Source organism: Ascaphus truei, chromosome 20 (assembly GCF_040206685.1).
Source record: "Ascaphus truei isolate aAscTru1 chromosome 20, aAscTru1.hap1, whole genome shotgun sequence".
NCBI classification, from domain to species: Eukaryota; Metazoa; Chordata; class Amphibia; order Anura; family Ascaphidae; genus Ascaphus; species Ascaphus truei.
The window spans coordinates 4,307,414-4,328,093 of NC_134502.1; the positions used below are offsets into that span (position 1 = coordinate 4,307,414).

The 20,680-nt window shown below is 47.7% G+C and overlaps 1 protein-coding gene across 1 annotated transcript; it reads right to left on the reverse strand.

Annotated features, from left to right (window-relative positions):
* Window positions 1-260: 260 nt before the first annotated feature.
* On the reverse strand, window positions 261-4,094 carry LOC142471266 (E3 ubiquitin/ISG15 ligase TRIM25-like). Its single transcript, XM_075578078.1, is given in 2 exon segments — window positions 261-2,601; window positions 2,604-4,094. Coding segments are annotated over 2 exon segments (1,497 nt in total). The 5' UTR covers window positions 4,063-4,094; the 3' UTR covers window positions 261-2,563.
* Window positions 4,095-20,680: the final 16,586 nt, after the last annotated feature.

Here is a 20,680-nt window from a genome sequence, read left to right on the forward strand (position 1 = left end):
ACACAGCACTTCCACTGCAGCAAGGGATTCCGGGAAATGACATGCAGATGAGCACACAGTGTCACTTTTTGCCTCAAAAATTGACTGTTAAAAATGGGTTTTGAGGCAAAAAGTGACACTGTGTGCTCATTTGCATGTTATTTCCCAGAATCCCTTGCTGCAGTGGAAGTGCTGTATGCTGGGTAATAATGGGGAAAGGCGGGGTTGCAGACCTGCCTAAGACATGCAGATGAGCATACAGTTGTATTTGTATATATATATATACTGAAGGGGCCCCTCTGGGCAACTGATTAATACATGAGATATATTCCCCTGTTCTCTCCCTCGCTCACTGATTCCCTCCCAGTATATTCTTATTTCTATGTACTATATTATATATACTGTTTCTATGGGTTCCCCTGCTGGGCGGGATCAGTACTCCTAGCTCCTGATTCTGACCCAGCCTTTCTTATATAAAATGAGATGAGAGACGTGGTGAGATAAACACTTGTCTGACAAACAAAAGCGGTACTGCGATTGTGTAAATAACAAGCAGCGGTGATGTGAGAATGTAAATAACAAGCAGCGGTACTGTGTGTGTGTAAATAATAATGTCAAACTAAAAGACCATTTTACTTATTAGATATTTATACATATATATTTAGGCACTGTACCGTGTATGAGTCTCACTGGATGTGCTAAAAACTGAGCTTTGTCTGTGTTTTATGTTTTGTCTCTGGTTTTAAAATATATATTGCCATGCTCAGTAGCACTCCTCTGTGACACTCATATGCTTATATATATGTTGTGGTCATTTTGGGGGTTCAATAGGAGCTTGTTAGTGTCCAGTATGTTTTACAATTCTTGTCCAGCTAGTCATGGCTGATTGGAGGGTGGCAACCTCCTTCCTAATTTAAGCTCACCCCCTCCCACATTTAAATGGTTATGGGCTCACTCCATAGCATCTTCCACTCAGGGGAACTTGCCTGCTTGCAGTTTGGCTGTGACATCTCTAATACAGAGTGCTTTTCCTGGTAATGTACAGGTTAATAAAAGCTTCAGTCAGACTTAGAACTTTGCAACTAATATTGACAGATTTACTATAAATCATTATTCCTGTTATTACACAGGTTATTAAGAATTTATATTAGCGTTAGGGACCCCTGATATGTGGTCTGCCGTGGCGTTGGCTCAGGGGCTTACAACAATTTTGGCCAAAAATGTCAAACTAAAAGACCATTTTACTTATTAGATATTTATACATATATATTTAGGCACTGTACCGTGTATGAGTCTCACTGGATGTGCTAAAAACTGAGCTTTGTCTGTGTTTTATGTTTTGTCTCTGGTTTTAAAATATATATTGCCATGCTCAGTAGCACTCCTCTGTGACACTCATATGCTTATATATATGTTGTGGTCATTTTGGGGGTTCAATAGGAGCTTGTTAGGTGTCCAGTATGTAAATAATAAGCAGCGGTACTGTGGGTGTGTAAATAACAAGCAGCGGTGCTGTGTGTGTGTGTAAATAACAAGCAGCGGTACTGTGTGTGTGTAAATAACAAGCAGCGGTACTGTGTGTGTGTAAATAACAAGCAGTGGTACTGTGGGTGTGTAAATAACAAGCAGCGGTACTGTGGGTGTGTAAATAACAAGCAGCAGTACTGTGGGTGTGTAAATAACAAGTAAAAGGGATAAAGGGCAATGTTACAGGACAGTAGAGGCTTTTCCCCTAATATCTCAGGAGATAATATACACATTAAATCATGGGACAGTAACCCCATTATTTCCTATGAACAGGACAGGTTTATCCCTAAGAAACGTAAATGTTTGGCAGATATCCCCACTACATATTATATTCTGCAGCATAACAAGAAAGGCAGGAATCACTGCACACAGCAGAATAACAGGAATAGAATAAACGCTCATTGGGAGGTGACAAGATTAATAAGACTATCAGATATTATATTATTACCCCACGCGCCTTTAAAGATGCCGTCCCACCTAGGGCCAAAATAACTCAGCGGCAGAGTTATATCCGGGGAAGTGACGCATCTCTTTACAGTATCACACACCTAGAAATATTGTGATAACATTTATTAAATGAGATGAGAGACGCGGTGAGAGAAACACTTGTCTGACAAACATTCTCAGGGAGAAGCAGGAATATGTTATTCTGCATCATACAATTCTTATATTATAAAGCATTTCCATTTACTGACACAGCACAAACATATATATGTAATGGGTATACTCTCCTATATTACTTCTATACGCTCGCTCCCAGAACAGGAACTAAACAAAGATTAACGCAATCAGATATCCCCAGGACAGGTATGTGAGATATATATATATATACATTGCAAAGTGCTGAAGGGCCCCTCTGGGTAACTGATTAATACATGAGATATATTCCCCTTTTCTCTCCCTCGCTTACTGAATCCCTCCCAGTATATTCTTATTTCTATGTACTATATTATATATACTGTTTCTATGGGTTCCCCTGCTGGGCCGGGATCAGTACTCCTAGCTCCTGGTTCTGACCCAGCCTTTATTACATACACAGAACGCAGCATGAAGAGGCTCAGTGAAGGTGGCAGTGACGGTGTGTAAGTGTCTGATCGGGTCACACAGCTGATAAAAGGACAGCCGCCCAGCCTCATAGTCCAGGTATATTCCTAATCTCGGCGAGGGAGACTCGGGATATATCCGTGTTAGTATTGAGTCATGTATCACTAAATGATTATTATCCCACACGAACAAACCCCAGGACTTCTTATTATGTCCTATGAGGGACTGACGTCCTTTCCTTTCTATACTGGGATAGGAAATCCCTACTCTCCTGTGCCCTGATTTACTGATCTCCACTTCCCAGTAATGTTGTCCTGAGGAAAAACTCCTGCTGCTTAAAACCTGATAACTCTCAAATCTCTCTGGTGTATTTGGGCGTAACTGGTCTGTTACTGAGCAGGATGCAGTTTTCAGGTCACCTGATACAGATACATCATTAGCAGCTGTATTTACATCCAGTAATATGCCTGAATCCCCCTGCACACAGAACCCGCTCTTTGCTATTAGATCAGTCACAATATCAGCTAATCTCTGTAAGGTCAGTGGGATCAGAACCTCATCCAAATCCCCTACAGCAGGGACCTTATTACCCCCTCTCTCTCTGTCCTCAGCATTGTCTGACTCCCGTCCCTGTAAGACAGTTAGTGGATCAGTGATGTTGCACAGCTCCTCAATGTGAAGCATCTTCCTGGACAGCTCGTCCTTCTTTATTTCCAGCTGCTGGATTAGATCAGAGACTCGGAGAGAAACCTGCTCTTCCCACCTGGTGATCTCACTCAGGACTTGCTTCTCTAGGACTTCCAGCTGTTCCCTGATGTCCCTAATCAGGGCAGTGACTCGGTCTGTTACCCCGGCTGCTTTCTCTTGCACTTCTCTCTTCTGTCCCTGCAGACTCTGGGCCCTTTTCTCAGTCTCCTCTCTCACTGAGGTCAGTTTCTCCAGAACATGTCTCAGTTTCACCTTCTTCTTCTCAGAGGCCTCATTCAGTGACTCCACCTGGTGTCCCATGTGCTCTCCGACCAGGCAGCAGGACACACAGATACAGGCAGCATCCTCAGTGCAGTAATACTTCAGGATCTCCTTGTGGACGGGACATTTCCTGTTCTTTAAGGAAGTGGTTGGCTCAGTTAAGACGTGTTCCTCTGACTTGCTGTGTCTCTCTAGGTGAATATCACACAGGGAGGCGTCACACAGCAGACATGTTTTAGCAGCAGGTACAGAGGAGGTAACACAGTAAGTGCAGAAGATCACACCCTCCTCCTGCTCCGGCTGAGTAGAAAGGAAACGCTCCGCTATGTTACACAGCTTCAGGTTCCTCTGCAGTGCAGGACGCTCCTGAAACTCTGCTCTGCATTCAGGACAGGTATAAAGTCCAGATCCCTCCTGGGAATCCCACACACTCCCAATACAGCCCTGGCAGAAGTTATGCCCACATCTCAGCGTTACAGGCTGGGTATAAATGCTCAGGCAGATGGGGCAGGTTAGCTCCTCTCTCAGACCAGCAGACGCCATGCTTGGAAGCAGCAACAGGAAACGAAACTGAAATTCTCCTTTCTCTCATATAACCAGTGGGGCGTTTCCCTTCTCAGCACACAGGGGCGGGGAGTTTGTTACTCAGACTTTAGCTGTGTGACCATTAACCCTGTAAGTTCCTGGCTGCAGTATACAATATGAGGAATAAGTATTTAAAAGAATTTGCAGCATGTCTCCTATCTGTGCTCACATGGGGTGTTTGGTGACATGTGACAGAGGTTTAGCACTTCAGGTGTTATGTAACCTTTTTAGTCAGCTGTGTGTGCCACTAACTTATTAGCGAAACGCAGACCAAACCACAAACCTGAATCTCATCCTGGGAGTACCCACATAGCCCCACCCCCTCCCAACACTGCCCACAATTTTCAATTTGGCCCAGTATCCGAAGAGGAGATTACACAAGCGCTCCTCAAACTAAAACTAAGCAGCCAATGTGGACCTGACTTACTACAGTCTAGGTTCCTACGACTTGGTGCCCCAGCCATTGCCAAACCAATTGCTTCCATAGTCAACTCTATCCTGTCTGCAGGCCATATCCCTAACACCTGGAAAACTGCCAGAGTTGTGCCAATCTTCAAAAGTGAGGACAAAAACACTGTCTCAAACTACAGGCCAATCTCACTTCTCCCAATCCTATCCAAAGTCATGGAAAAATGTGTTCACTCCCAATTAAGCGATTACTATACCAAGACAAATTTACCAAGCCAATTCCAATCTGGCTTTCATCCCAAACACTCCACTGTAACTATCCTGCTAAAAGTTTGCAATGAAATCCAGTGTGGAATGGAACGGGGTCAACTCACTGGTGCAATATTCCTAGATTTTGCAAAGGCTTCTGATACAGTTGATCATGCTATCCTGCTTAACAAACTCCACAGCTCCGGAATAGGGAAGCATGCTTTAAACTGGTTTCAGTCCTACCTATCAGGAAGATCCCAACATGTGTCCATCTCAGGCTCTAACTCCAACCCCCTGGATATCACCTGTGGTGTCCCGCAAGGCTCTGTTCTGGGGCCCCTACTCTGATCAGTGTTCATTAATGATCTTCCCACAGCTTGTAAGGAAGCCTCAATACACATGCATGCAGATGACACAATCCTATATGCACATAGCCATAGCCTCTCTGACCTTCAACACATACTTCAGTCTGACTTTTTGAGACTTGAAAACTGGATCTCCCAAAACAAACTGTTTTTAAACACTGACAAGACTGTAACAATGGTATTTGGGACCAAGACTACATTTTTAAAGCTTCCAGTGACTGAGCTGATTAGAACCAACGCTAACACCACCCTAACCCCTGTCACTAGTTTTAAATACCTGGGCATATGGTTTGACTCCCACTTAACATTCGGAATGCACTTTGATACTGTAGAGGGAGAAAGGGGGTGGCCGGTATTAAAGGTCCAGGGATGAGGTTTGCACCTTGTTGTACCTTGAAAATGTATGTTCCCCTGTTCCTATTATAAGCATGTATTTTAATGTTTTAAAGTGCATTTCTGTATCTCCAGTTCTGAAGATTGCAGAGAGTTCATATTTGGCCAATATGTGGAGTCACTGTATGCATTAAAAACTGGCAAAGTCCTGTGGCCATTTTATAGCTGAGTTGTAGCAGCTCGGTGGTCAGTTCTACCCCTAATTTTTTCCCCACACACCTCCTAGTGGGCTCATGTAAAGAGGGGGGGGGGGGGAGTCCCAATGGTATTTTTCGGCTCTGCGTCAGCCCAGAATCGCCCCCGTACTTTCCAGGGCCTCTGAGCGCTTCAGGGGCAAGATGGCTGCCTGCTGATCTCCTGGCACCACCTCCACCACCCTGCGCGCCCTCACCTCCCGAACCCCCGGCGGTCGGGCTCACTCGCAGCAGATGGCTCCCGCTGTACACCGTGCGGCTGTCTCCCGGAGCGGGCTGGCACGGGAGTTCCCCGTATGCAGAGCAAGAGGAGGGGATCAAAGGCCCAACATGCGCCGCCGCTCCCGCGCTTCACCCACCTCTCTCCGGCAGTGCCAGCGGCGGGTTGATGGCTCCCGTCGAGCGGACTCCCTTTCCGTGCTCCGGATCCCAACAGGTTTGGCGAGCAGCAGCTCTTGATATCAGGGAGGCTGTCTAGTGGGATTTGGCGCTCGGTCTATGAGGCTCCGATCTTCTTAGCCGCCATCTTAGACTCTCGGCAATGAGGAGAAGGGGGCCCAGGGGACCCGTTTTTTATCTTTGGTCTTTGGGACTGTGTAAAATCCCCCGCCACCGGAGCAGTCAGCACGTGGAGGGTATCTTCCCCCAGCGTTTTGGGTACTTTTTAGGGGTTTCTTGGTCCCTATGATCTTTATTATGGTCACTCTTGGGACGGAGCTGAGCATGCACACGTCCTGCCTGCTTTGTGTCTTGGCCACGCCTGAGATACACGTGTTCTGGAGCTGGCAGTTCTTATCTTATGCACCTCTGCTAAAAATCACTACAGCAAAGGTCTACTACCAAACAACAGATTCTGCTCAAAATCAAAACACCATACTGTAGCAAATACACAGATGAAAAGAATAAAAAAAAAAAAAAGCACATCCCCCAAGAGAAAAGTAAAGCATTACACCATTAAACATACAGCAGACAGGAGGGAGAGCAGCCATACCAGAGGAGACCCACGCCCCTCCGCTGGAGAGACCCCAGTCTTGCGCTCCGCCAGAACACCCAAGGCTGTAACAATTAAAGCAAAAATGCTCCTCAGTGGAGCGCAAGTGGTGCAGTCCACAATGACCGTTTGAAGCGGGCTCCATGAGGCGGCGGGCATTTAAGAACATTTAACAAACTATCAGAAGCAGGAAACACATAGATTGGTAAAGAGAAATCCCCAAAATGGCTCCGAAAAAGCCGACTTCGCAAGACTTTTTTAAGGCAAAAGACAGAAACAAATCGGGCCGCTCAGACAGCAGAGTGACATCTCCTGTACAGTCAGACGCAGAACCCGAGCCCGAACCTGAGGTGTGTAACCAAACATCAACTAAAAAAGACATTGAGAATCTATACGCCAGCCTAAAAACCTTACTCCACCAAGAGCTACAAAGTGCACTTAAAGATCAGAGGTCAGCTCCATAGGAGAGCGCACGGACACGTTGGAACATAAAGTGGACGAAGTCATCAACAACCAGACAACTATAGATACGGAGATCCTGGCCCTACGCTCCAGAATGGCGGACATGGAGGAGAAACAGGAGGACCAAGAAAATCGGGCAAGAAGAAACAACCTCAGGTTCAAAAACATTCCAGAGACGGTCACAGACCTAGAAAAAGCAACAACGGAATGGCTACAGACACTCCTTCCAGGAATGCCCCCATCAACACTGCTCCTTGACAGGGCGCACAGAGCACTCAGACCGAGACCACAAGCCGGAGAAAGAGCAAGGGATGTAGTGGTGCGGCTGCACTACTTCAAATCCAAAGAAGCGGTTCTCACCCTTGCCAGGGAAAAAGGAGGGCTGAAATGGGGAGATGTGACAATAGATGTGTACAATGATCTGGAACCATCAACGCTGTTGAAGAGGATGGCCCTGTAACATATCACTAAATTCTTGAGAGACAACGAAATTCGATACAAATGGGGGTTTCCATTCCGCCTTATCGCCACCAGAAATGGAACGCAAGCCTACATGAGGGATCCAGAGGAGGGAGTGGACTTCCTAGAAAGACTGGGGTTGCAACCACCAGACTCCATGTCCAGCGAAGAACACAGACCGCCTCCCGCCAGACCCGTATGGAAAGAAGTGGGCAGAGGAGCCACTCCACACAGAAGAAATCCAAAGAAACCCCAGAAATCTTAAATTTTAGGTCTATGCAAAACCTGTTAAAGTGGAGAAGACCCGTAAATCCCGACATAAGGAACTATGTCCAAATGATAGACTGAGATGTGTTATATAGATCCAGATTAGAAATAAGAAGGGGCCAACATCATTCCCCCCCCCCCATGGTTGAGCGGGTAATCCGTAAGGTAGAAGTAGAAGTACTGGTGACAGTACGCAGAATACATGTAGCTAGGCAAAAATAAATAAATGAAACAGAAAAAATGTAGGAGGGGGGATTTGTAGACAAGAAAGGGTAAATGTATGATCCCGACTGTTGAGTCATGCTTGCTCTATATAAATCTGGTCACAATGGTATAGAGGTACACATTTGGTAAGGAAGGTCTACTATATTAAATAAAAAATAAACAAAAAGGGATAGAAATGTTAACTGATAAAAAAAAAAAAAAGGTTGATTTGTTGAGCGGGCCCGCCGCCTGGGACTTTGGTACACACCCAAGGTTATGGGTGTTGGATTAGCGCTACTGCGCAACCGCAGAGAAAGTTCGTTCACGTCCAGTGAACACACAAATCCAGGCTATGTTAGTCACCTGGATTATCCTATATATGTTGTTTTATTTTTGATGTTTACATGTTTGAATGTTGTCATTACTGTACGAGGTGCAGGGATACCCTCCATGCCGACCCTCAAGGGAAACCAGAAAACGAATCCACTAGAGAAGAAGACCTCACACCCAGGTAAAAACAAATGACACTAACACTAATATCGCATAACACCAAGGGATTGAACAATGTGGTAAAAAGGAAGCTAGCCATGACAGAATATAAGAGACTATCAGGGGACATAATATTCCTACAAGAAACGCACTTCACTGCTGGCTCCACCCCCACGTATTGGGACAAGTTATACCCCCAGATATACACAGCTTCGGCAAAGGATGAAAAGAAAAGAGGGGTGGCCATACTCCTAGCAAGGAACTCTCCATTTATGGTAGACAGGGTAAGAAGGGACCCAGAAGGACGATACCTAATAATCACGGGGAGCATAGAGGATACACAAATAACCCTAGTTAATGTGTACGCACCAAATGAAAATAAGAGAATATTTTTCACAAAATTGTTTCGACTGCTGGGCACAATCTCCCGGGGCCGCCTGGTCATGGCGGGAGATTTTAATATAGCCTTAAATGAAAAACAAGACAGATCTAAACCTGCCCTAGCTAAGACAATGGCTGCCCGAAAGGGGGAGAGAAAAACCCTAAGAGAGGGACTTAAAGAGTTTGATTTAAGGGATGCATGGAAGGAGATGAATCCACAGAAAAGGGACTTCTCTTTCTATTCAGCCCCCCACAAAGTATACACAAGGATAGACTACATATTTGTAGATTCCTTACTGATCCCAAAAATTACAAAGGCTACAATACACCCTATTACTTGGTCAGATCATGGTCCAGTTGAAGTGCACATTGACGACATACACAAAAAACCAAGTAAAGGGACATGGAGACTAAACGAGTCTCTATTAAAGATGCCAGAAGTCATAGTTGAGATCAGTAACGAGGCCTCCAACTACTTCCAAATAAACGAAGGTAGCGTGAACTCACCCTATATCCTTTGGGAGGCCCATAAGGCTGTGGTGAGAGGAAAACTTATCAGCGTCGCATCGCATAGAAAGAGGGAGAGACAGAAACAAACAACAAGCCTGCAAGAAAGATAAAGACCCTAGAGGAGGCACATAAAGTAAATCATAGCATAGCCATGGAGACTGAATTGCGGGACCTCAGAGGGAAACTAAATTTACTACTTACTGATAAAGCTGAAAAGGCCATAGCATGGACAAAACAAAAATTCTACGAGAAGGCCAATAAGGCCGACACAATGCTGGCCACAAGATTGAGGAAGGATAGAATGCAATCTAGAATACATAGCATTAGAAGAAAAGATGGGGTGTGCACAACAAACCCACAGACAATAGCTAATGAATTCACCACATATTACAAAGAGCTATACAAAGGAGATAAAGTAGATAAAGGGAACACCACCAAGAAAAAACAGAGAGCATTTCTCAGAAAAATAAATTTGCCTAAACTCACAGAACAGGATATAACAACACTATCCCAGCCAATTACGTCGACAGAGGTATTAGAAACAATAACGGGGTTGAAGAACTCCAAGGCCCCGGGACCATATGGTCTATCCAATATTTACTATAAAAAATTAGCCCACATATTAGTTCCCCAATTACTAAAGATATTTAACAAAGCTCTTGAGGGAGAGCAGTTTCCTCAAACGATGCTGGAATCAAAAATAATATTAATACATAAAGAGGGAAAAGACCCCACCCAATGCAAAAGCTACAGACCGATATCCTTGATCAATAACGATCTCAAAATATTTTCCAAAATATTAGCCACAAGATTGAATACGTATCTTCCGCAACTGATAGACGCAGATCAGGCTGGATTCATACGAGGTCGTCAGGCCGGGGATAATACACGAAGAACAATTGACTTAATCCAGATAGCCAAACACAATAAAACGCCTTCGATGCTACTATCTCTAGACGCCGAAAAGGCTTTTGATCGTATTGATTGGGGATATATGTTTGAGACACTTCGAGCATTTGGGGTAAAAGGCAAATTTATGAATGCTGTTACATCACTATACGGAGAACCCACAGCTAAAGTATCCTATATTAATATGCAGACTGAGAAAATCAACATAAAGAATGGCACAAGACAAGGCTGCCCCCCGTCACCCCTATTGTTCGCATTGGCGATAGAACCGTTAGCAGCTCAAATCAGGGCGAACCCAGATATCGGGGGGATTAAGGTCAAACAAAAAGAATACAAACTAGCATTGTTCGCCGATGACATATTGTTAACCATTTCAAAACCCTTCACCTCACTCCCAAACTTATTTAGTAACTTGTCAGAGTTCCAGAAACTATCGGGGTTTAAAATAAATAACGAAAAATCCGAAGCCCTAAATATAAATCTCCCTCAGGAACAACTAAAGCTAATAAAAATAAACTTTGATTTCGCGTGGAAGACACAGGCCATAAAGTACTTGGGAATATGGTTGACTAACACACCCGACACTATATATGAGACCAACTACCCATCACTAATAAAAACGCTGAAAAAAGAATTAGAAGAATGGTCCAGATATCATATATCATGGTTGGGTAGAATAACTGCCATCAAACTGAACTTATTGCCAAGAATATTGTACCTTTTCCACACACTTCCAGTACAGGTCAGACCCAGGGACATGCATGAGCTGCAGAAAGCTATCACAAAATTCATATGGAATAACAAAAAAGCGAGAATAAAGCTGCCCACATTATATAGATCCAAACAGTCAGGAGGGCTAGCTTTGCCACACTTGTGGCAATATTATCAAGCGGCGCATGTAAGCCAACTGGTTCACTGGCATGCACATAAACAGAAGAAAAAGTGGGTGGAAATTGAGTCCCATGTGATGTCTGGGTCATCCATAGAAATGATACTGTGGTTAACAAAGAAAGAAAGACCAGCACTGATGGTGCCCCTGGAATCTATCACACACTCGCTAGCCATGTGGGATTCATTAAAACTTAAACATGGGCTATCCACCAACAAATCTCAGATGACACCACTATTTGACAATATTAGCTTTACCCCGGGCACGGAACCAACAGCGTTTAAAGACTGGTGCAAGGCAGATATCATAAGGGTAAAAGATCTATGGGCAAACAACGCTATTAAGACGTTTGAGGTAGTAAAGAGAGACTATGGCCTCCCTGATTCGGCCTTTTTTAGGTATCTTCAATTGAGGGATCACATACAGAAGACAGGTCCGTATAGCGACTTCACAACATTTGAGGATTTGTGCCTCATGGGGGAGGACAAAAAGGGCCTAATCTCTAAAGTATACAGCATACTTGCAGAAGGCAAACAGGAATTGGAGATAAAGCCCAAATTGAGGACGAGGTGGGAAGAAGAGCTGGGAGAACTAGATCAAGAGCAGTGGGATAACATATTTGAAGGAATAGCAAAGAGCTCCACATGTGTATTAATAAAAGAAAATGCATATAAAATGCTCCACCAATGGTACTACACCCCACTACGATTGTCCAAATTTTTTAGAAACACGTCCCCACTGTGTACACGGTGGTGTGGCCAGCAGGGATCGTTTATACATATGTGGTGGACGTGCCCAAAGGTAACAAAGCTATGGAGGGCCACACATGATATGGCGCAGACAATTCTTGGGTATGACTTCCCCCTAGACCCCTGGAAGGTACTGCTATGCAGACCAATTGAAAACATAGAAAAAACTGACGACAAACTCCTGACACACATATATACAGCTGCCAGATGCGAAATAGCCAAAGCCTGGAAACAGGAACAGCAGCCGGCCATACACGCTGTAAAAGCGAGATTATGGAGGATCTGTCTTATGGAAAAACTGACGGGGATACAAAACGACACAGTACAGAAATACATAGACGTCTGGGAACCGTGGAGAACCTATATAGGAAATAGATATCTTTCGAGGGCTACTCTCCAGTCCTGAAAAGCAAAAAATAGGTGAGGTAAAAACACACTAGCTAGGGAAATTAAAAAAAAAAAAAAAAAAATACATGACAATAAATAACAAGAGCTTCACTATTGAGACAACCCTGGTGTGATAGGAATCGTAATTGTATAAAATGCAGAGGTGAGCCTGGAGGGTATCCAGTATCCAGTTTCGGATACTCTACAAATGCATGGAGGTTAAGCTGGTATGACAACAAAAGAAATGAATATTCTAAAAGCAATGACATTTCCTTCTTTTTCTTTTTCCCCTTTTAAGTCTTTTGAGTTAATTTTCTGTATTCACTACTTTAAACGCTGTAATAACAGTGATGTCATTATTGTCTCCCCATTGAATGTGTTATTCACTTGATACAACTGTATGTGATTCGCAAGTAACATGTTCCCCTTTTTGTGTTTTGTATTCCACTCCCCACTTTTCTTAACAAAACAAAAAAAACAAATAAAGAATAAGTTGAAAAAAAAAAAAAAAACTGGCAAAGGTCGACCCACTGAGCCCACACGAATGGAATTTATTAATATGTGTAGATATTAAAGTGTATATGTATTTTATTTTGGGATCTGTTCTGAAAATGCAGACGCCATTTGCTAGGCTAATGGGTCATGAAGGCCAGACGGCTGAGTGGCCTAAGCACGGTGATCAAAAAGCTAACTGCCTTGATTGTTTACCCAATGTCTAGGGATTAAGCATTACTCAATCAACAAACTCTGTTACCTGAGGGCATGGGTTAGTCTGTTAGTCTGTGTCTCCACGTTAGATAATTGTTCACCAATAGGCTGTGTTCAATGTTAAGAATAGGGTTGCACAGGTATATAAACTGTGTCAACCCCACAGTTTTTAGTTGTGCCGGAGTTATGCTTCTGATCCCATCTTGAATGTCACTGGACTGTTGGAGAATTGCTATTGGATACTTCTCCATCCCCCAACCCTAAGTAAGTGTTATCTTCTTGTCTGTTAATTGTACTATATTGCTGTGTTCACCTTATTTAAGGAATAAATTATATTTTATTATATCTAAGTCTCGTTCAGTTCAACCCAGATATTTGGTGTTCATTATATCTTGTCATAAGCTACCGTGACAGATACCCTGACAACCAAGACCTATGCCAAACTAGGGGTACTTGACAGGAACAAATCCTCCCTAAGTCGCCTGGTCAGAAAGCGTATCGCACAGCAGATGCTAATGCCAATTATTGACTATGGAGACATAGTATATGGCTCGGCACCTCAAACCCACCTTAGCAAACTTGACACCCTCTACAATTCAATTTGTCAATTGTTCTACAGTGCAACTACAACACACATCACTGAGAAATGCTCAAAGAACTAGATTGGTCATCACTCGAGTCTAGGCGCAAAGTTCACCTTTCCTGTCTTACCTTTAAATTCTTTATGGGCAAGCTACCCGTCTAACTGAACAAGCTCCTCACCCCTACCACATGCAGCACCTATCACCTGAGATCAGACTCCAAAAGACTGTTCATGGTCCCAAGGTTCAGCAAAGTATCCGGCCGCTCCTCCTTCTCTTACTGTGCACCCCAAAACTGGAACAACCTACTAGAGACTCTCACATCCACCACCAGTCTAAGTTCTTTCATATCTAAGGCTGTCACACATTTTAATCTGGTCTGTAATTGTTTCATTCGCCCATAATATATATTTTCTGTAACCGTGCATGCAATGTCTTGTATATAATGTATACCCTGTTCATTTATGTAACTGTATTTGTAACCATGTATTATTTGTCTTAACTGTGTGCCCAGGACATACTTGAAAATGAGAGATAACTCTCAATGTATTACTTCCTGGTAAAACATTTTATAAATATGTAGCCCTGCTTCCTATCGCTTGCAGGCCGCTACTATGTGCTGTATCACCTGTAGGCTCACAGGGCCTAAGTCTCTGCCACGGAGAGCCTGGGGTACTCGCGCAATAACTTATAACGGGTGCAGCGCCTCCACCTGCGACAGCTCCCGCCAGTGGGGGAGTGGATCTTCGCAGGACGTATATACAGTAATTACCACCACACAGCCTAATACTGTAACCAACTGTCTTTACTTGCATATAAACTTCATTGACATACATACATAGCAACCCTCCTTCCGGAGACACTCTATACCGCGTCACGGCGGACGCCAACACTCCCCGTCCCCTCCACCGGGTGATCCCACCCCGTGTCCAATCCCCAAGGGATAAGTCCTCCAGCTCACCAGGGAGCCAAATGTGTGTGTATGCGTAGGTGTATGGGTGACTGCGCAGCTGTGTCCCGAATGAATGGATGGTACCGTTGGTGCACTTGTTGAAATACCTGCCGGGTACTCCGGTACCCGGAGCTGCTACACTCTTCGCAAAGGGTCCCCACGAGGCAGCAGTCGTTCTCTCGCCTACGCAGCGGTCCAGGCCGATCCCACCCGGACACTCGTGATGAACTAGCGGGGTCTGAGCCCAGATCTCCCGCTACTAGGATAGTCCTGCTCCAATCGAATGGCACTATGGGGAACCGGAACCTCACTATGGGAATCCCTAGATCCGCTTATCTCTATAGTGACTCAGGGCCTAACTGGGCCTGGGGCACACGGCCTGCACAGGGGCGGTTACCCTCCCTGAGACCGAAGCTCCGTCTCCTCTCCTCTCCAACCAGCTCTGACTCCACGTGCGTGCATACACCTCCCTTACTCTCCTCCACCTCCTCAGCCCATTGGCTCAACCCGGTCACAAGGTACCCGTGGGGCTGCTGGGACAAGGGTTGCTACCTTCCACCAATTAGCACTCTCCTCCTTCGCGGGCTTTGCAACTACCTCTGTGCAGGCGCAACTTCCCGCGCTAACAGGGTGAACCAGGGGTCACTGCTACATCCTCCCCACTGTGGATTCCAACATCCCCGCTTGGACAACGATAACCGTACAACCATTTATATAATGAAAAACAGCTAATACATAGGTCTCTAAATCAACTTGTACATCTCACTGAACATGATAATAACGGATTGGACGCGATTGCGAGCCCACTGCTGAGCCTCATAATGGGGTGCCCCAAAGTGATCGTAAGCCAACCGCGTTGGAGGTTGACCAGCTCTTTGGCTTCTGCGAATTGGTTCTTCAGCTACCTCTTCTGGAGAGTAGCAATTTCCCTCGGGTTTCTCCAACTCTGCCCTTGAGGGGCTGGGCAAGTCTATAAAGTCTCTTTGTGGCACAAAGCACGGGCTCTGTGGATCTAGCGGCTGGCTCATTGGAGTCAGCGTCTCTGTCGTTGGGCCAAGGGGCTCTTTACCCGTAGCTCCTCCGGGAGATGCCCCCGCAGCCGGAAGGCCCCTTTGAGAGGTTCCTTCCTGTGGATCTTCCAGACTTTCCTTGTCCCCGACTTCTTCTCCGGATGACATTTCCCCACCCAGGGGAGATGTAGGCCACTCCAAGTCTCCTTCTTCTATTTGAGGAATAGGGAGCAGATGATCACAATGCCAGGTCTTCACCCGACCCTCTGAGTCTTTGATACGGAAGACTGGAAGACCGGGCAATTGGGAAACCACCTCGTATACCCCTTCTCGCCATCGATCGGCCAGCTTATGTTTTCCCGGTACTCCCAGGTTGCGGAGGAGTACGGCATCGCCAGGTTTAATGTCTCTGTGTTTTACTTTATGGTCATATCGCCTCTTGTTTCCGGCATTCAATTTTTCGGTGGCTTTCTTGGCTTGACCGTAGGCTCGCTGCAGACTTTCCTGTAATCTCTGTACATATCGGAAGTGGGTTGTATTGGGTACCCCATCGGTGGCGACTCTCAACTGTATATCCACCGGTAGTCTGGCTTCGCGGCCGAACATGAGGAAGTGTGGTGAGAACCCCGTGGAATCGTGTCGAGTACAATTATAGGCATTATATTGTGTTTTTACCTTTCCGGGCGCGCAGTAAAGCAGGGATTGCTGGGGGATGAGTTTCCGGGCGCGCAGTAAAGCAGGGATTGCTGAGGGATGAGTTTCCGGGCACGCAGTAAAGCAGGGATTGCTGAGGGATGAGTTTCCGGGCACGCAGTAAAGCAGGGATTGCAGGGGGATGAGTTTCCGGGCGTGCAGTAAAGCAAGGATTGCCAGGGGATGAGTTTCCGGGCGCGCAGTAAGGCAGGGATTGCTGGGGGATGAGTTTCCGGGCGCGCAATAAAGCAGGGATTGCTGGGGGATGAGTTTCCGGGTGCGCAGTAAGGCAGGGATTGCTGGGGGATGAGTTTCCGGGCGCGCAGTAAAGCAGGGATTGCTGGGGGATGAGTTTCCGAACGCGCAGTAAAGCAGGGATTGCTGGGGGATGAGTTTCCGGGCGCGCAGGGATTGCTGGGGGATGAGTTTCTGGGCGCACAGTAAAGCAAGGATTGCTGGGGGATGAGTTTCCGGGCACGCAGTAAAGCAGGGATTGCTGTGGGATGAGTTTCCGGGCGCGCAGTAAAGCAGGGATTGCTGGGGGATGAGTTTCCGGGTGCGCAGGGATTGCTGGGGGGTGCATTTCCGGGCGCGCAGTAAAGCAGGGATTGCTGGGGGATGAGTTTCCGGGCGCGCAGTAAAGCAGGGATTGCTGGGGGATGAGTTTCCGGGCGCGCAGTAAAGCAGGGATTGCTGGGGGATGGGTTTCCGGGTGCGCAGTAAAGCAGGGATTGCTGGGGGGTGAATTTCCGGGCGCGCAGTAAAGCAGGGATTGCTGGGGGATGAGTTTCCGGGCGCGCAGTAAAGCAGGGATTGCTGGGGATGAATTTCCGGACGCGCAGTAAAGCAGGGATTGCTGGGGGATGAGTTTCCGGGCGCGCAGTAAAGCAGGGATTGCTGGGGGATGAGTTTCCGGGCGCGCAGTAAAGCAGGGATTGCTGGGGGATGAGTTTCCGGGCGCGCAGTAAAGCAGGGATTGCTGTGGGATGAGTTTACGGGCGCGCAGTAAAGCAGGGATTGCTGGGTGATGAGTTTCCGGGCGCGCAGTAAAGCAGGGATTGCTGGGGGATGAGTTTCCGGGCGCGCAGTAAAGCAGGGATTGCTGGGGGGTGAATTTCCGGGCGCGCAGTAAAGCAGGGATTGCTGGGGGATGAGTTTCCGGGCTCGCAGTAAAGCAGGGATTGCTGGGGGATGGGTTTCCGGGTGCGCAGTAAAGCAGGGATTGCTGGGGGGTGAGTTTCCGGGCGCGCAGTAAAGCAGGGATTGCTGGGGGATGAGTTTCCGGGCGCGCAGTAAAGCAGGGATTGCTGGGGGATGAGTTTCCGGACGCGCAGTAAAGCAGGGATTGCTGGGGGATGAGTTTCCGGGCGCGCAGTAAAGCAGGGATTGCTGGGGGATGAGTTTCCGGGCGCGCAGTAAAGCAGGGATTGCTGGGGGATGAATTTCCGGACGCGCAGTAAAGCAGGGATTGCTGGGGGATGAGTTTCCGGGCGCGCAGTAAAGCAGGGATTGCTGGGGGATGAGTTTCCGGGCGCGCAGTAAAGCAGGGATTGCTGGGGGATGAGTTTCCGGGCGCGCAGTAAAGCAGGGATTGCTGTGGGATGAGTTTACGGGCGCGCAGTAAAGCAGGGATTGCTGGGTGATGAGTTTCCGGGCGCGCAGTAAAGCAGGGATTGCTGGGGGATGAGTTTCCGGGCGCGCAGTAAAGCAGGGATTGCTGGGGGGTGAATTTCCGGGCGCGCAGTAAAGCAGGGATTGCTGGGGTATGAGTTTCCGGGCGCGCAGTAAAGCAGGGATTGCTGGGGGATGAGTTTCCGGGCGCGCAGTAAAGCAGGGATTGCTGGGGGATGGGTTTCCGGGTGCGCAGTAAAGCAGGGATTGCTGGGGGGTGAATTTCCGGGCGCGCAGTAAAGCAGGGATTGCTGGGGGATGAGTTTCCGGGCGCGCAGTAAAGCAGGGATTGCTGGGGGATGAGTTTCCGGACGCGCAGTAAAGCAGGGATTGCTGGGGGATGAGTTTCCGGGCGCGCAGTAAAGCAGGGATTGCTGGGGGATGAGTTTCCGGGTGCGCAGGGATTGCTGGGGGATGAGTTTCTGGGCGCACAGTAAAGCAAGGATTGCTAGGGGATGAGTTTCCGGGCACGCAGTAAAGCAGGGATTGCTGTGGGATGAGTTTCCGGGCGCGCAGTAAAGCAGGGATTGCTGGGGGATGAGTTTCCGGGTGCGCAGGGATTGCTGGGGGGTGCATTTCCGGGCGCGCAGTAAAGCAGGGATTGCTGGGGGATGAGTTTCCGGGCGCGCAGTAAAGCAGGGATTGCTGGGGGATGAGTTTCCGGGCGCGCAGTAAAGCAGGGATTGCTGGGGGATGGGTTTCCGGGTGCGCAGTAAAGCAGGGATTGCTGGGGGGTGAATTTCCGGGCGCGCAGTAAAGCAGGGATTGCTGGGGGATGAGTTTCCGGGCGCGCAGTAAAGCAGGGATTGCTGGGGGATGAATTTCCGGACGCGCAGTAAAGCAGGGATTGCTGGGGGATGAGTTTCCGGCCGCGCAGTAAAGCAGGGATTGCTGGGGGATGAGTTTCCGGGCGCGCAGTAAAGCAGGGATTGCTGGGGGATGAGTTTCCGGGCGCGCAGTAAAGCAGGGATTGCTGTGGGATGAGTTTCCGGGCGCGCAGTAAAGCAGGGATTGCTGGGTGATGAGTTTCCGGGCGCGCAGTAAAGCAGGGATTGCTGGGGGATGAGTTTCCGGGCGCGCAGTAAAGCAGGGATTGCTGGGGGGTGAATTTCCGGGCGCGCAGTAAAGCAGGGATTGCTGGGGTATGAGTTTCCGGGCGCGCAGTAAAGCAGGGATTGCTGGGGGATGAGTTTCCGGGCGCGCAGTAAAGCAGGGATTGCTGGGGGATGGGTTTCCGGGTGCGCAGTAAAGCAGGGATTGCTGGGGGGTGAATTTCCGGGCGCGCAGTAAAGCAGGGATTGATGGGGGATGAGTTTCCGGGCGCGCAGTAAAGCAGGGATTGCTGGGGGATGAGTTTCCGGACGCGCAGTAAAGCAGGGATTGCTGGGGGATGAGTTTCCGGCCGCGCAGTAAAGCAGGGATTGCTGGGGGATGAGTTTCCGGGCGCGCAGTAAAGCAGGGATTGCTGGGGGATGAGTTTCCGGGCGCGCAGTAAAGCAGGGATTGCTGGGGAATGAGTTTCCGGGCGCACAGTAAAGCAGGGATTGCTGGGGGATGAGTTTCCGGGCGCGCAGTAAAGCAGGGATTGCTGGGGGATGAGTTTCAGGGGGTTTTGCGGAGGAATTGTTGTCAGAATGTGCCTAGGAAGTTAGGGTCCGGAGTTGTCGGTTCCCCTATAAATGTACCCGGGATTCATGCCTGATTTTCGGATACATAAAAGCACATTGTCCCGGCAATACCTCCCCTTGAAAACGCAAGCGTGACTCACCACTAGGGTACCCTGCTTCAGCACAGCCCAGAAAGGCACAGGGATGAACAGGTATCCCTGCAGCTGAGGGAATCCCTAGGTTAAGAGGGGTACCCCAGTTAGTGCCAAGGTGTCCCAGAACCTGTATTGGGTATAAGTATAGATAAACCTGACCTGTTTAGGGGCTTTTGGGGTTCCCTGTGTCGTAGAAACTCCAGATTTTGGGAGTGTAGTTTTAGGTGGGATATTTGGGTGAAAATGTCTTTGTTTGCACGGGATCGGGGGCCCCAGCTACTGGCGGTCCCCTGATTCTCCCCAGCGTGCAGGCACTATTTGTGGGTTTGCGGGGTGAATTACACCGGGGCTTCCCCGGGTCACCCAGACTCCTGGATTTCGAGCCCAAATATCTCCAAGTTATTTCCCTCATAAATATAAGGTTCCCCAAGGTTTATACTTTATTAAAGTGTGGTTTCTAGGGTTATTCTGTATGTATAAAAATCCATGCCGTCAGGCTAAGCATTTGCATAGAATCCATAGATGGAGGAGACGGGATGTTGAGAGGTGTCGGGTGCTAAGTGGATGGGGCAGGGCAGAGTACTGGGTATGGAGAACAGAGACCCCCTGTGGGGGGGGACCCTCTGGTTTGCGCCTGCCCAGCAAGAGGCATGATTGGCTGGTGGGACATGTTCCCAAGCTCTGAGTGGCCGAAGGGCTCTGTCCATGTTAAAACATAGGAAAAGAGTTGTCTCCAAAAGGGGCTGCTGCAGATCAGGGCTCTGTCTCTCTCACTCTTTCAGACTTATAGATAGTCTTGGGACTGGCCCAGTGACGCGTCGGTGAGGTTTCCAAGGGCATTGCGGTGCCAGGGTCTCCTAGCCAAGATGAGGACTGGTTCTGAGGAGGGAAGT